At 36.6% G+C, this 17,709-nt stretch overlaps 1 protein-coding gene across 1 annotated transcript in view; it reads right to left on the bottom strand.

Annotated features, from left to right (window-relative positions):
• Positions 1-17,709, bottom strand: part of Wdr33 (WD repeat domain 33) — a 100,192-nt gene that overhangs the window by 17,663 nt on the left and 64,820 nt on the right. The window contains exons 9-11 of the mRNA XM_075355618.1: positions 9,987-10,141; positions 5,345-5,417; positions 2,999-3,133 (exon numbers count right to left, since the gene is read on the bottom strand). Of these exons, the coding sequence (XP_075211733.1) occupies positions 2,999-3,133; positions 5,345-5,417; positions 9,987-10,141 (363 nt within the window). The remainder of the gene's footprint in view (positions 1-2,998; positions 3,134-5,344; positions 5,418-9,986; positions 10,142-17,709) is intronic.

Below are 17,709 nucleotides of genomic sequence, written 5' to 3'. Positions count from 1 at the left end.
CTTCAGATTGCTTCCTATGAATGGTGTAGAACTTCCAGTAGTAATCCTCATTTTCTTCACTATTTTGACACATTCATTGGTTGTTGATATGCTGGGACATCCAGGGGACTCATCATCTTCAATGTCTTCATGAACCTCTTGGAAATGTTTTTACCACTTGTAAATGCTTGTTTTATTCATAGAAGAATCGCCAAAAGCAATATCCAACATTTCCAATGTGGTGATGCACTTTATTCCATTCTTAAAGCAAAATTTAAAGCAAATTTTTTGTTCCATTTTTCCTTAAAAATTGCTGACCATACTAAAACATGTGTACCCTTTTTAACAACCAACAATAAACTAAGCATCTAACATGGTACCAATGTAAACAAACATTAGGGACAAGTGTATCTACACAAAAAAAAAAAATTGACAATTGTTAATTCCTCATTTTGAAACTGATTTGTTGAAAGACATCAATGATGGTTATTTCCTCTAACTTACTGACAGCTAATAGCCTCTTACTGGATGAATCTACAGATATGTCAGTATCAAAACTCTGGGAATTATTATTTTAGTGAATTTCACGGAGAAATAGTCTCCATTTATTGGTAAACATTGGAGTTCACAACATGTGATGAAGATAGTATTGTTGCTGCAGTGAAAGAAACTTTTGTAAACAAAGGGTTGGAGTTAAATAAACTCATTGGCATAGGCACAGACAATGCCTCTGTTATATAGGCATAAATGGTGACGTGTACAAGAAACTAAGGGAAAAATTCCTTCATTAGTATATATGGCTTACAAATGTCATCCTTTGTAACTTGCAGTTTTAACTGCTGCTACTGAAGCATTTCCTAGAAACTAGATTTTATTGTGAAAGAAACTTACAACTGGTTCAATCAATCGTCAATCTGGGAACAGGAATACCAACTTCTTTATCAAACTATTAACAATGGCCATGATGACTTTAAAACTGAAAAATGTGTGACACAAAGTGGTTGTCGGTTGTCTATCAAATTGGCTGTAAGCAGAACCTTGGAGCAGTGGTTGGAGTTAAAAACTTTTTATGTACTCTTTCGTCATAGAGAGGTGTAACACTACAGACCTCCTCTTTAACATACTCTGATGAGTCACTGCATGCTTATTTAAAATTTCTAAAAACAGTCCTGAGTGAAGTTCAGGTCTTAAACAATCGTCTGAGTTAGGTGATACAGAATCCATCAAATTGTTAAACGATTTAAGTAATCTTACACATTCAGTGGCTAGGAAGTTAACTTTATCAATACATCTCTTAGATCCTTTGAAAGATAATATCAATGACTATGTTGACAGACATATATAACAGTATAGAGGATAGGAATTTGAATCCAAAATACTTGTGTTAAAATTACCTCCAGAGCAAAAAAGGCAGTTTAGGTATCGTTGGAAGTTTCTTGTTAAACTCTTAAAGCAATTGAAACAGATACCTCCTCAAAAAATAGACACACTTAAGAAAATCAATGGAGTAGCTGTTGAGAATGCATTGCGTGTTCTAAATAAAGGTTCCATTTATTTCTCTAGTGAAAATTTTCTTGGAACAATGCCTGCAAACTAATAACACATCCTTATTTTGGAATGAAGTGGTAAAATACAATCACAATCCCTTTTTCAAACTTTCTAAATTTGGTTTTATCTTCTTTCATTTCTTTCTCTTCTTTTACAAACTTAGACATGTCTGTTTCTGCTTACAATCACATATTAGATGAAAATTGAAATTTAAGTATGTTATCTGTAAACTTTAAAATTTTATTTATTCTCAGCATACTTTTCAGCATTTTTTAAAATGGTCCTTAAATGTATGCAATATCAGTTTATAGCATTACCTCATGATACATATATTTAGAGGTATTAATGTAATAACATTCCATGCTATCCTAAAAGTGTACAAACCTTCAAACATTAATTATCAGTAGAGATGGAGCAAAATCCCCCTTTCGTTTTACAATTTAACATTCATTCAAAGCCCCTATTTGCAGGCAAACCCAGCCTTCTGCATTACCTTGTAATGCATACAACTAAGGAATTTAAGTGTAAGGTTATTGCATTCTAACCAGTATTTAAGTGTAAGGTTATTCATAATAAATAATACAGGAAACCACTGTACAAGACTATACTTCACTTACACTCATACATATCATGCTCTTAAGTAATACCAACGATGATTCCCGGAGGCTAAACATGAAAAAAGTATTTACAGTCGCATCAACAATTAATGTCATTAGTGATATATCAGTGTAATGTAACTGTACCAGTAAATTTGTAGTCTTGAACAAAGTCAGGTTGACTACTCCTGAGACGTGTGGTTAATTGAAACCCAACCACCAAAGAACACTGGTATCCACAATCAAGTATTCAAATCCAAATAAAAGTAACTACCTTTATTAGGTTTTGAACCTGAGAACTTTGACTTCAAAATCAGCTGATTTACAATGATGAGTTTACCACTAGACCAACCTGGTGAATTACAGGAGCATTTGTTCCATCTCTAGTTTTTAGTGCAACACTAGCCATTTTATTTATAAAAATTCTTAATTTTAAAAGACATCTGGCCTACTTTCTTGAGAAGTAGTTGGCAACACTGCTTCTCTGTAGGTGATTTATCATTGATATCGAACCACCTATTATTCTTAAGTAACACACAACACTTTGTATTACCAGTAAGGTAATGTATTTCTTTCATTATATGTTAAAGCTGATAGTTCTCATAATCAAATAGTAAAGTAATAACTTGATAATTAGTTCAGAGTTCATAACTTATACTTATTATGTTGTTGAACGAAAATATTAAAAGCTCTAAATTATTTGAATTTTTCTTATGTAGTAGAGTAGAAACTCTGCTAGCTAACATCTAAACCTCATACAAATCAGAGTATTCTAGTATTCTACTGTATAATAATGTAAACAAGAATATACATCCATGTTCTGATTCACATGCACATACTTCACAAAAAAAACAAAACTAATTAATTAAACTTACGTTCAACCCGAATAAGTCTGTTATAAATATAAAGAACTTCAGGTTCAACTTCTGGTAAAGGTTTAACACCAGGTTGATCTTGAAGCAATGAGTTTATGATGTCAAGCGCTTTTAAGGTCTTATCCTTGGTTTCATCTATTCATAAAAACATTTCCTCATAATCATTTGTAAAAAAAAAGTACAGAACAAATAGGCACTCAAGGAGATTGTGGAATATGGTAATAAAAACTGGATAAATACAGGAAAAAGGCATTTCAGATAAATAAAAAGAAGTTAAAAAAAATTGTTAATAGAATCATGTGGGACCAATAAACTGAAAGGAATGGATATTTTGGAAAAAAAATGAAGAAATAAAAATAAAGGTTAGCAAAATATAATTATAAAAATACACATATATATTGAAAAACAAAAGTAGATCATTTTTTACTTATTTTCTAACAATGAAACAAACAACTAAATAATGACAATAATTATTATTACAGAATGTATTAAATAAAAGTTTTCAAAAATACAGGATTCTAACAATGAAATCTAGCAAAAATCTATCAAATTCAGATATTTCAAAGGAACTGTGCACTAAATATGTAATGTCACATATATACAATAATGTATTTGTGACATATGAACAAAGTCATGATATAACTGTGATAGTTTTAAGTCGTATACCATTTTTTTAAATAATAAACGACTAAAAAATATTTTCTTACAATATATAAATTATTTTTTTTAAAATCAATTCTTTTAATAACCATACTCCTCTGAACCAATACAAATTATAATTTATATTTAATTGATCAACCCAAGTACAGAATAATTGAAGTAGGATGACAGCTTAAACTTTTAAATTAAATTTTTATTTACTTTATCATACTTTAAAAGCTTATACAAAATTAAAAAAAAAAACTTTTATTTAAATTAAAAATTTTAAATTGTAATCAAAACACGATGTAAAATATAACAAATTGTTTAAAAATTATAAAGATTAATTAATTAAAATTGCTATTAAAATTAATTTAAAGTTAAGTTAAAAAATGAAAATGTAAAAACTTGTACATATGTTAACAATATAACGTCAACATAAACAAATAAATTAAAATTAAAATAAAGATAAAAATTAAAAACTTTTAAAGTAAAATCAAAAACTTAAGTAAAGTAAAATTATAAACTAGCCATTTCACTGAATTTACTTTACTACGCAAATTGGAAGATCAATTACTCAACATCATTATTAAAACAAACAGTGGTGCTATCTACTACAGCCTTTATAATACGTCATCTTTATAGTCTGTCTGAAGGCTGATCATATTAAATTTATTCTTATGTTTATATATATAATACTTTTCTAAACCCTTATTGTTCCTATCCATATTGTATCTTTTAATTTTTAATATTTTTAAGTTTGTCTGAATATCTGATATTGCTTATTTTTAATCAAATCATCTGATACATTTGAAAAATCCAGTTTGCCTTTTTTATAACTTCTAAAATGTTCCATGAATCTGGTTTTAAAAGATCTAGTGGTCTTACCAATATATGGTCACAATCATTACATTCAATTTTATAAATACCATTCAAATTGTATACGTCATTAGTATTAATAGGTTCATTACTTATTAGTTGTTTTATTATGTAGTTATTCATCTGTTATTAAGGTTTAAACTTATTATTATCATAAACCTTTGTAATGTGTTCAACTATTTTATAAAAAAAACATATGTCTAATGAATTGGCCTATGTCAAGTTCGAATACTAATATCAACATATTAAAAGGGCATTCATTAAAGGTTGTGTGGATTGAGGTAGAAAAAGACAGCAGAAAAAATGGTAACTTACAAAAAATTGTCATAAAATAAATTGTAAGAATTAAATAAGTTATAAAAGGATATATAATTTAGTGAGATCAATGACAAGGATGGTTCAGCAAGACAAGTGGGTTAAGTCAATTTTAGATATATAAAATAACATCTAAAGAAGACAGCAGCTACATAATAGATTATTGATATGTCACTTGAATAAAGAGGAGAAAGATGAGATGAAATTGAGCAATACAATCTGCAGTAGGGGTTGTGGCCAGAAAACTTTCTTAAAAGAACACAATTCCAAACCCCAAAAATCATGATGCAATGACGTATCAAGATTAAAAGATGTTACATATAATTTACTTTCTATTTTAAGAATTAATTTCTCACCAACAGAAAAAAAACACTGTCAGTGCAGTCAATGACATCTGCTTAAAAATGTAGAATTCATCTTAAATCTTTTAATATTAAGATTAACAATGTTAATTAATAAAACTAGTATAATATGTTCAAAAGAAAGATAAAATTCTTAAAAAAACAGAATTACCTGTAGCTTCTTCTTTTCCAGTTTCATTCCACTGAGCCTGGAAGTTCTTTGGAATTGGTTTTGAATATGGAACCTGAAAAGTAAAACATTACATAATCTAATCATAAAAACTCTTAACTTTCATTGCAACAAAAAAGAATTTTAATGAAATATGCACATTTTTTTAAATGTATGATAAAATATACAAATTTGTTTTAATTTATAATAATGATTTATCTCTTAATTACACTCCTGAGAATCAGCAACAACTATGTGAAACGAGGCTGATGGAATGAATGAATAGGAGAAGTACGGTCTGTTCAGAATTAAACTGCTATAATAAAATATAAAAAGTATACAATAGCTACAGCTGGATTACTTACAAATTATATAAGAAAATACAAAAAGAATCTTATCATACCTTCTACAATTATTACAAATAATTTAGAAAATCAACTTATACAAAATGAACTACGCTTAACTTCTCCCAAACTTTGCATTAAATCTCAAAAGACATTCATTAGTTGGTTAATATTTTTTTGAGTTTTTATAATTATTATTTTTATTAATTACATACAGTAGTTTGTATTAACATTTACACAGATATTATTTTAATATTTGAACACAGATATCTTTACATAGAAAAAAAATCATACCTGTAAAATTTGCGTATATTTAGCAATTAATGTCCTTTATTTTTAATCACTTCACGCATACGATTTAACATCAATTCAACAAATGTACTACACATTTTCTTGATTTCTTCATCATGAAACCATACCGATATTGTTGCTTTAATGAGGTCAATTTTTATGGTACAATTTATTTTTGAGAGTTGTTTTTAGACTATTTCCCAAAGATTTGCAGTTGGGTTTAAGTCTGGGGAGTTGCCTGACTTTGGGAGCACTTCAATGCTTTGTTCTTTGAAAATCTTTCCACTTTTTTGGTAGTATGGCACAGCACCAAATCTTGTTGGAACACTCTGTTGTTGCCTTGTGGGAATCTGTTTTGACATTGTGCAACAATCCTTTCCTTCAGAATCTTGTTATATCCATCATTCTTCAACATACCATCTATTGGAAGTAATGAATAAGGGTCTTCAGATGTGAAACAACCCCAAAACATTTTTTTCTGGGATTTTTAACTGATTGTTGGATATCAGCCAGCCGGTGACTATTTTCATCTGATGCTTTTCTAACATATGGAACCCTTTGCCCTTGAACATAAAAAAGAAGAAGATCATAAAACATAACATTTTTCCAGTCTTCTTTGGTCCAGTTAGCATGTGCTTTGGCCCACAAGAGCCTTTTTTGCTGCTTTTTAGCTGGCTGACGAGCTTTTCGTCGACATCTAACAGTTGTCATGTGTAAATCTGTTCCACTGGAATCATTAATCCAAATTAAATCCACAGTAGATAATTTTGGATCAAATTTACTTTTTCTTACTAATAACCAATCCTCTGTAGATACTCTTTTATGGCCACCTTTGAAGTAAAAAGTAACAAGTTTCTTTAAATTGTTCTAAAATAGCATTCACTGTCTCTAGTGTAACACCACACTCAGAAGCTACAGGGTGTCCCATATAAAACGCAACCCATCAATCACTCATCCATGAAATTTCAAAAGTCAAGCTTACTCCCCTACTCGTTACTGAAATGGACTCGTCCAACATCTGAACATCGCGGTGACGCAGTAGAACACTACCGATAGTAACAACAATGCAATCATAACGTTCAGTGTATTGCTAGAGACAAGATGGTGTTTTCGCTAGATGAAGGTGTTTTCATTGTTGAGCCGTACTTCAGTACGAAATCAGTGGTTGCAGTGCAAGATTTGTTTCACCATAAGTACCCAGATAAACCAGCTCCTAACAAAACATCAGTATTAAGGTTAGTTGCAAAATTTAGAGAGACTGGCTTTGTTAATAACAAGGAACCCAAAAGATCTGCGTCAGTGTTGAATAGAGATACAGTCACTGAAATTAAAGACCGATTACTCGCCTCGCCAAATAAATCGATCAGACGTTTGTCTGCTGAAATTAATTTGTCTAAATCAACTGTTCATCGGGTGACCAAACAATTACAATTACAACCTTATCGCATTCAAACGGTTCATCAACTTCTTGAGCCCGACAAAGAAAAACGGCTACAATATTGTCAATGGTTCCTCGATTTCTCCGGGAGGGAATTAATGTTATGGATTCGTTATTTTTCACAGATGAAGCACGGTTTCATTTGGATGAAACAGCCAAAACAGTAGAATTTGGAGTCCTGAAAATCCCCAGGTTTATCATGAAAAATAATTACACCCGCAGAAGTTGGGCGTGTGGTGCGCGATATCGCGGAAGAAAATAATCGGTCCTATTTTTTTTTGAGTACACCATTAATGCAGAACTATATCAGGATATTTTATTTCAGTTCATTGCACTCTTGGAAGAGGAAGACAGACACTACTGGCTACAACATGACGGTGCGACATCGCACTATGCAGGTTCAACTTCTAATTTCGTTGAGGAATTCTTTGGTAATCGTGTTATTGGTCAAGGCTTGTGGCCACCAAGATCTCTAGATTTGACTGCGGTGGATTTTTTCTATGGGGTTACCTTAAAGAAAAAGCCTACAGCAACAAACCACGAATACTTGAATGATTGAAAGTCAATATTGAACAAGCTGTATTAAATATCCAGCCACAAACTTTGAAAAAAGTTGCAAGAAATGCTGTAAAAAGAATTGAAGCTTGTATTCAAGAAGATGGCGGCCACTTCCAACATTTACTCTAAATGTAAGGTAATGGATGGTAATAATAAAAATTACATTTACATTTACACATGCCTTTTTATTATCTCAATACCTACCAATATAAGGTTGGGTTGCGTTTTATATGAGACAGCCTGTATTTGTCATTGAGTTATACTAGTATGCTCAGAAAGAGAAACATTTTCAAACACTTTCTTCGGGTTATGACCATTACTATATCTTCAAGACACAGAACTAAAAATATGATTTTATAATAAAAAATTGAAATAAACTTTCACAAAACACTATTTATATCATGAGAATTACTAAATAACCATACAACAATAACATCACATTACACAGACAACTCAAAAAATGGGTGAGTCAAGCAGTGTAGCCACAACAGAGAAATAAACTAAAGATTCCCTGTGTTCAGATTAATTTACATGTTTATGTATTATCAAATGAAGTAAAAATACCATTATTTATGTCTAGTGATTTATTAATATATAGAAGAAATAACATGAATATATTACTTACTGAACTGGGGAATGTAAATGGTTATTACATTTTTACAAGAAGAGATACATCATATCAGCTGAAGGAGATACCAAGCCAAAAAATGCTATTTCCTAAATTTTAATTGTATATACTTAATCTTTCACCTCTTACTTTTCAATATAGTCAAACTCAACTGCATTCTATTTGTTCCATTGTTATGCAAGTCTATTAAACCTAATCTCAAAGAACCTTTTCAGTTAGTTTTCAAACAAGCGATGAATAGTATCAACTACTTTATTATCACTGAAATTTTTGACTACTGAAAATTGATTGATGCAAATAATTAATTAGTTATCAGATAGAATCAACTCAGGGTTTTATAGTATGCATGCATGGTAGTAGTATGATGTCAGGTAATATCAGATCATTTATTTGATTTACTGAAGAGTAACCATTCTTAAAAAAAACCGTATAAGGACAAGCATTATCAAAGAAAAACAAGATTGAACCTTACTTACTGTATCTGGAGCAGTTGTTGGTTTCACTTCTTCATTTAACAGATTTGAATAATTTGCAGGATTTTTTTTGACTGGTGAGGATGTCCAGGTAAACAATCTTCTTTAAATGCCAGAATGCAACAGCTGTGATTTTGCTTCTCTGTAGCAGATGAGTCACAAATGCCTTCTTTGTGCTCTAGTATAAGAAGGCAAGAAATCAATCTTGCACATACTTTTTTACAGTGTAAATTCATGTGAATATTTCCTTAGGAACGCAAACACTAATTCATAACTTTAGTAAAATCTATTTAGTAGCTGTTTACAAATTTTCGTGAACAATTTCAATAATTTTTGGTATATTATCATGAGTAACAGCTGATTTTGGTTACCAAATATGAGATTCATTTTTCATTTGCTCTCTATCTTTACAAAAAAATTAGACTCAGTTGTAAACTGTTGGCTGTGATAAACATTTGCTTCTAAACTGTGCTTAAATATAGACAAAATTATTTTCCAGTTTGACTGAGAGAAATTGTACAATGACTGAACAATACAATTTGCCATCTCTAGCAAGAAGATCATTAACAGAGACTGACTGATGAAGCTTTGATCAATAGAATTATTAAGCTCAAACATGTCTGAACGTTTCGCAATAAGCATGGCATCACACACATTTTGTAAGGAAGGAAAAGGATTACCGTTTATATTTCAATTACCCTCATATTTATGAATAGAAATGTGAATATGAAAATAAAAAAATAGTCAAAAGGCAAATGAAAATCAAATTCCTTATCAATTAATAATAAAAAACAATTTCATTCTACCAATGTGTTTGAGTATGAAAGTATGTTTACTTTATATTATAACCTTAAGTCAATTATGATAAAAAAAAAAAAAGAAAAAAAATGTTTATTATGCTGATACTACTAACCTTCTTTGAAGCAATTTTATTTTTATCTTCAGAAGTATCTAAATCAAGTCCTGGTATAGTACCAGGAGTAATTCCAGTATTATTTTCTTCAGCTTGAGAAGCAATTTCAACTTTATCTTCTGGACCCATACCGGGTATAACAGCCGAGTAATCATCTAGAAAATATGCCAGAAAATAATATTTATTACATAACATGTTACAAAAAAAGTAATATTTATATTGATCACAAGTACCAACATTACTGCTGCTGTTTTCCACAGGAAAATCTCTTCTATTGATAGCAGTGAAAACGACAAAAAATTATTATTTTTAAAGGTAGTATAAACTTACTATGTGAAGATGTTTTTGACTACATGTTTATAGTTTTCATGATGATGGAAACTAGCAGAATTGCTGATAGAAGCTACCTGTGCATCACTGAAAACATTTTAATGTGAATAGTAATCATCAATATAACAAAAATTTGTTTAGTTACAAGTAATTATATTTTTATTTATTAACTAAAGTACAAATATTGACAACAAATAACTATTTTTGAAATTGGTGCCACCAACACCAATTAAACATAAAAATAATATCTCAACTGATAGCTAAATTAGGCAGCTAAATGGGATTTCCACATGTAAAATGGGATCTCAAGAGCATATAAGACCTCAGTTTGTGTTTGTATACTTGGTGATAATATATGTAACTAATCATCTTGTATCACATTTTTGTATGTTGCAATTTTATTGTATTATATTTTTGTAGATCTCATTTTACTGTAGTAAAACTTCTGTTACCAATTTTGCATTGTTTGAAGTAGGTTTTGTATTATATAGATCATAGGTTTTTCTTTTTTGTTTAACTTGTGTTGGGATTCCATCCTTGGCTCTTGTAGTGAAAGGTTGTGTCTTATTGTGCTCTGTGATTGTGAGTTGTAACCAGTCCTGCCAGGTGTTCAACAGTTCTTCTACCTGCGTCGCCAGACAATGTGAGAGGGGTCTGCTAGGACATCAGCCGGGCGGCCAGCTACCTGGATTACAGGCCAGTCACATTAAGAAAAGGATAATCCTTTTCTTAATTTTACTTTTATCTATTCAATATTTCTAATAATGTAAAGTGAACTCTTGTAGTCATTGTGAATACATTAAGTAAATAGCCTATTATTATAGGACTATTGTGCTACTTTTAAAATAATTTTATTTTTTAATTGATTTTCTTGTCAGTGATTTTATTTTACAGCAAGTGTAAATTAAGTTTAATTTTAATTTTAAAATTTTTCTTCCTTATTTTCCTCAATGGAAGGAAAAATAAGGCCTCCTCCACCCCGTTCTCCCACCACGGAACTGTCCGATGGTGGAGAGGAAAGCGGGTCTGGCGCTAGGAAGCGCCAGAAACGCCGGGACTCCGCGCCTCCTATGGAGGCGGAGCCCGTAGCGGGCTGCAGCAAGGCTGCAGCAGCCGCCAACTCGCAGGCTGATGATGGGGCCCCATCACAGCCTGCTACCGTCAGGCGGGAGAAAATCCCGCCGATAATGCTGGACTGCCCGAAAGAGTGGCCAGCATTGGCGAGGGACATAAAGTCGAGGATTGGGGGGCGCCTGGTGGCTAAAAGCACCGGGCTCTCGATAAGGCTGCAGCTGGGCAGCGAGGCGGATTACCGGGCGGTGCAGAGTTTTCTGCACTCGAAGGGAATCGCCTTTCACTCCTTTCAGCTCCCGAAGGACAGGGAGCTGAAGGTGGTTATACGGGGGATCCCCTATGGGGCTGCCCCGGAGGAAGTAAGGGAGGAACTGACCTCCCTTGGCTATGAGGTGGTTTCGGTTAAGAAGCTCCTCACAAGGGACGGTCGGGAAACCCCGACCTGCCTAGTGGCCCTTAAGAGGACCCCTTTGGCCCGGGCCATTTATGACCTTGGCAGTATTTTTTACTGCAAGGTCGCAGTGACTGCATTTGTGTCACGAGGGGGGCCACCCCAGTGCCACAGATGCCAGAAATTTGGACACTCGTCCAATTACTGCCAGAGGGCCCAGCAATGCGTAAAGTGTGGTGGAAACCACGACACTTCGGCCTGCGTCAAGCCGCGTGAGGAACCAGCCTCATGCGTCAACTGTAAGGGGCCACATCCGGCCAATTACAGGGGCTGCCCCTATTATAAGGAGCAGACAAACAAAGTCAAGGGACTTAAAAAGCCCGCGACTTTGGACGGCCGCGGCTGGGCCCGTGTTGCCGGTGGGGGAAAAACAGTCCCCAAACCGGAGGTGCCGGCACCCGTGGCCAAAGCGGTCGTGAAAAAAGGGGAGGTACCCTCCCCAACACCCGCCAAGCCAAAACCGGCGGCAACCACCAAGAAGGTGGTGAAACAAAAGGCGGCGACAAAGCCGGCCCCGGCGAAGAAGGCCAAGCCTTCCTCGACGGGAAAGGCAAAGCCGGCCCCGGCGAAGAAGGCCAAGCCTTCCTCGACGGGAAAGGCAAAGCCTGCTCCGGCTGGGAAGGCCAAGCAGGCTGTTAAAAACACCGCGGCCCCTGTGGCCCCGCGCCCCACCAAAAGGGCGGCCGCGCCAAAAGGCACCCCCAGCGGCAATCCGAAACCGGCTACCCCGTTGGAGACCACTGGCATGGACTTCCTGTCGCAGATGACAGTGAAGGATATCCTGCCAGATATCATGATGGTTTTGCCACGCCTGCTCCAGGCAAAATCTCTCAAGGACTGTATTCAGTCCTTAATAGAGTGCCTCATGGCTGTACTGTCCAGGTATGGTTAGGCCCACCCTCAGACTCTTGCAGTGGAACGCCAACTCAGTAGTAGGCCGGACGGAGGAACTATGCCGTCTGGCCGAGGATCTACTGATAGACGTGATACTGTTGTCTGAGACGTGCTTGAACCCAAACAAGCAACTGACCCTTCGGAACTATTTTACATATAGGACGGATAGGCCAGTTCGACCCGGATCTCGCACCTCTGGTGGAACTGCGGTTTTAGTCCACAGACGCCACATGCATACGCGCGTTGTTCTTCATACAAACGTGATGGAGCAAACGTGTGTGCATGTGGAGCATCTGGGCACGGTGTATCGGCTGGTTTCGGCTTATAGCAAGCCGAACGACGCGGTAACCGGCGCAGATCTGGATGCCGTGCTGGAAAATTGGGATGGGCCCGTGATACTCATGGGCGACCTCAATGCCAAACACGTGTCATGGAACAGCATTCTGACAAATCCGAATGGCAGATTGCTGTACGAAAGGGCGAGAGCCCGCCGCTTGGTCATCGTAGGCCCTGAGGTGCCCACGTTCGTGCATCGCTCAGGCAGATCTAGGCCTGACGTGCTGGATATCGCAGTCATGAAGGGGGGTACCCTCCCATTCATGATTGAAACGATAGAAGACCTCAGCTCGGACCATTCCCCTGTCCTGTTGGAACTAGGTCAGGCAGGGGGTGGCCGAGATCCCCCGCCTATACCCCGAAGGTCAGTCAACTGGAAAAGGTTCTACGAGACCCTCCAGCGGGAGTACAGGCCGGTAAATCCTGAGCTCCTGAACACCCCGGAGGAAATCGACGACACTGTCGGGCGCGTCACGTCGTCAATGATCGAGGCCCTGGCAGGTAGCTCATCGGCCAAAACTCGAGCAGTTGTTCGAAACGACCTCCCTCCTCATATCTCCGAAGCCATAACGGAGAAACGACGACTGAGGAGGAGATATCGAATCACCCTGTCCCCCGCTGATAAGCGGGCCTTTTATAATCAAACGGACAGGGTAAAACAACTGCTGACAAGCCATCGAGAGGATTCGTGGAACGAATACCTCGCCTCGGTCTCTGACGACATCTCCTCGGTGTTCAGGTTGAACAGGAGACTGCGAGAAGGGAAGAAGCCTCGCCATCCGGTTGTGGGGCAGCGAGGTTTTCTTGCATACTCGGAGGCGGAGAGGGCCGAGGTATTCGCCGATACCTTGGAGGAGCAGTTCACTCCAACCCCCCCTCCCTCCCCGAACGACGAGCACACAACCGAGGTGGAATCCTTTCTTGTAGATTATTTCTCACAGGTGGAGGACGCCCCTCTAGAGATTGACCAAGTCACTGAAGCGGAAGTTTCCGCAGCCATTAAGGCCACAAGCCCCGACAAGGCCCCGGGTGTCGACGGGATCAGCGCCCGTGCATTCCGGAACATACCGGCCTCCGTGATTACAGCAATTTCGGTGATATTCACGTCCATTTTGTACGTTGGATATTTCCCGAATTGTTGGAAAACGGCCAAAGTCGTATGTTTACCCAAACCGGGGAAAAGTTTACTTTTCCCACGGAATTATAGGCCAATCTCCCTGTTACCGGTATTGTCTAAGTTGTTCGAGAGGATTTTTCTCGAAAAACTGAGGCGATACATGGAGGGAGAAGTGCGGCCCGAGCAATTTGGGTTCAGGGAGGGTCACTCAACCACCCTCCAACTGGTAAAAATAATAGACGACCTTGTCGGAGGCCTGAACAGGAAACGGGTGACTGCAGCCGTTTTTCTGGATGTGGCCAAGGCCTTTGACAAAGTTTGGCATAGCGGGCTGCTTTATAAGCTAGCGCGATCGGCGATCCCCTACCGCTATGTCAGACTGATGCGGTCATATCTGCTAGACCGACATTTTGTCGTGCGCGTAGGGGATACGATTTCCTCCACCAGAGAAATAGCCGCTGGGGTTCCCCAAGGAGCAGTACTTTCCCCGTTCTTGTACACTTTGTACGTGAACGATATGCCGCTGTCGGAAGGGGTCAAAACGGCCCTTTACGCAGACGACACGGCATATTTCTACGAATCCGCAAATGTGGATTACGCGGTCCGGAGGCTCCAAAGGCAGCTGGACTTAGTGGAACCGTGGCTCGACATGTGGAGAATCAGGGTCAACGGTGAAAAGTCGGTGGCCGTGATGTTCACATGCAAGACACGAAAACCGACCAGAGAGCTGGAAATCTCAGGGGAGAAAATCCCTTTTGAGAAAACAGTTAAGTACCTGGGGGTGGTGTTGGACAGGCGGCTTACCTTCGGCGAACATGTAAATTATGCGACCCGGAGGGCTAAGGCCGCCAGAGCCTCGCTATACCCAGTGCTGAACAGTGCCAGCCCGTACCCACTGGCAACTAAGCTCCTCATTTTTCGGCTGTACGTACTGCCGATTCTAACATATGCTTACCCGGCATGGGGGGCAGTGTTGAGCTCCTCGCTTCAAAAGAAGATCGAGGCCGTCCAAAACATCGCGTTGCGGACGATCTTTGGAGCTCCGTGGTTCGTCAGGAACGCCACTCTCCGATCTGATGCGAGATTTCAATCCGTGTCCGAGGTGGGGGTGGCGCAGGCGCGCAGACTGTTCGGGAGAGCGGCTGTGTCCGAACACAGTCATCTTCGGGACATCTGCCGAGAGGACCCAACTCCGACAGTTGTAAGGAAGCGGCCTCACGCCGTACTGGATGAACCACCGTGATGGTGCGGTGCGGTAGCCGAAAATCGACAAACCAGGCTTAGGGGCCTCCATATCGCATGAGCCATAAACGGAATAGTGCGTCAGACGCGTTTCCGGGGTCGCGAGTGAAAAGTTTTCGCGAGTTATATAGTTTGAAGACGTCAAACACGGTAAGTCGCGCATAAAACAAAAACGCGGTCTAAATTTAAAAAAAAAAAAAACTTACAGTAAGACAAAATATCCCAGCAATTGCGACTCCTCCGGAAAAGGGGACGCATTGCTCCCTCCTTATAGCTAGTGCCCCGTTGTGGCGTATTCCTGCTAGCCTATTAAAGAGTTAGCACCGAAAGGACTTCAGTGGACGGTCTGAAGGGGAATTACGTCGGGAGGACAGGCTTTATAAGCCTAGCCTTCCGCGGTCGGCCCATGAAATGGGTTCGATAACGCTGGTTTAACAACGGATTGGAATGCAATTAAATCCGTCTTAAATTCACTAAAATAATAATAGACAAAACTTGAAAAATTAGATCCGAGATTAAAAAATAACCCTTTTAAAAACAAGCCCGATTAGAATGATCCAGCAGCAAGGGACTCTGTCCAGGTTCTGCGATAAAGTAGGGAGTAATAGACTCCTGCCAACTTTGCATTCCAACTTGTGTTGGCTGGCACTGACTTCAAAAATAGTTATTTGTTGTAAATACTTTTTCTTTAGTTAATAAATAAAAATATAATTATTTGTAACTTCTTAATATCATTATTTGTTGAAGTCTCTTTTCAATTTTTTATAAATTATTTTATTTCACAATTTTTAGTGGTATCTGCTACATATACAAATATATATTATTATATAATTAAAATATGGGTAGGTCTATTAAACATGCTGCTCAAAAGAGACAGTGATGTTTAAAGGAAAGTTGCCAAGAAAGGAATGATTGTTTAAGGAAAAATAGAGAAAAAAATGCCATGAATATTTTCGCAGAATCCTCAACAATGAGAATGTAGACTCTCACAAATGAGAACGTACAACAGTTGATTCTTATGGAATGAAAGTCTAGAGAGTCATGCTCATTATGTCAGTTTAAACACAAATGTTTGTCAAACAAACGCAAGAGCAATGTTCTCACCGCCTCGGCTTGATATACGAGGAAGGAGAGTTACCGGATGAGGTTCTCATAAAATTTGATGATAAAACTATTGGTCTTAGAATGAAAGATGTTGATGGTTGCACAGTCATTTCACCAGTTTGATGAGGTTGTGTAATCTATCCAATTTATAGGTTTCATTACTGTGAATAGACATTTGGACAAGGTTTGCAAGTACCTGGTTAAAAAAGTTGTTTACAATAACTATAGAATATTATTTATTGCAAAATTATAATATTCAACTCGTTTCATACAGGGTAATATTGAATGGGAGCTTGTATGACTATTTATTTAATATTATAAATTAGAATTTATTATTGCATAATATAAATATTTATATGATAATTTTGCAATTAGGAATAATTCAATACTTTTCCACAATTTTATATAAATATTAAATGTAGGTTTAATATTTATACGGAGTTTAGAGGAAAGTAGCCAAGAAAAACAAATCTGGTGTGGACATAACATGACTTTCTTGTACGCCTATTAAATTACATATACACATCTTTTTAAAATGAAAAGTACATAAAATTTTATTTCATTAATAAATTCTGATAGTTTTTCATATTTTTTTAATTGTTATTATTAAATTACTATTTATTGTAAAAATCTTTTTACAATAAGAGGTTAATAATTATTAATAAATTTAAATTAAAAAAAAAAGTTAAAAAAAGGAGATGAAGACTGATTCGAATCGATGTGCCTTCCCCTTGTAAGATCCAAATATTTCATTAATTAAAAATTCTATTTCGCTATAACTCTGGAACCAATGAAAATAAGTATCACAGTGATATATCATTGAAAAGCTCTCAATGAGGGCTTTTACTGAAGTTAAGAAAAAGTCCAAAATCCAAAATTTTTTGGATTTTGGGCTTTTTTGGACACTTTTGGTTCAGTCGATTGCAATCAAAAGGGGAGGTGCATAACTAGACGTTACAACAGTCTAAATCCAAAATTTCAACATTCTGCAGTTAATTGTTTTTGAGTTATGTGAGATACATATTGATGTATGTACACACATCATACCGAAACTAATCAAAATGGATATTTCTGGTGAAATCTGAAATTTTTTGTGATCACAATACTTCCTCTACTTTGTACAAGGAAGTAAAAAAAAAAGGAATGATTGTTTAAGGAAGAAAAATAAAGAAAGA

Source organism: Lycorma delicatula, chromosome 2, assembly GCF_047948215.1.
Source record: "Lycorma delicatula isolate Av1 chromosome 2, ASM4794821v1, whole genome shotgun sequence".
Taxonomy (NCBI): Eukaryota; Metazoa; Arthropoda; class Insecta; order Hemiptera; family Fulgoridae; genus Lycorma; species Lycorma delicatula.
The sequence above is the reverse complement of the archived record's forward strand: the minus strand, read 5'-3'. Positions and strand labels throughout refer to the sequence as shown.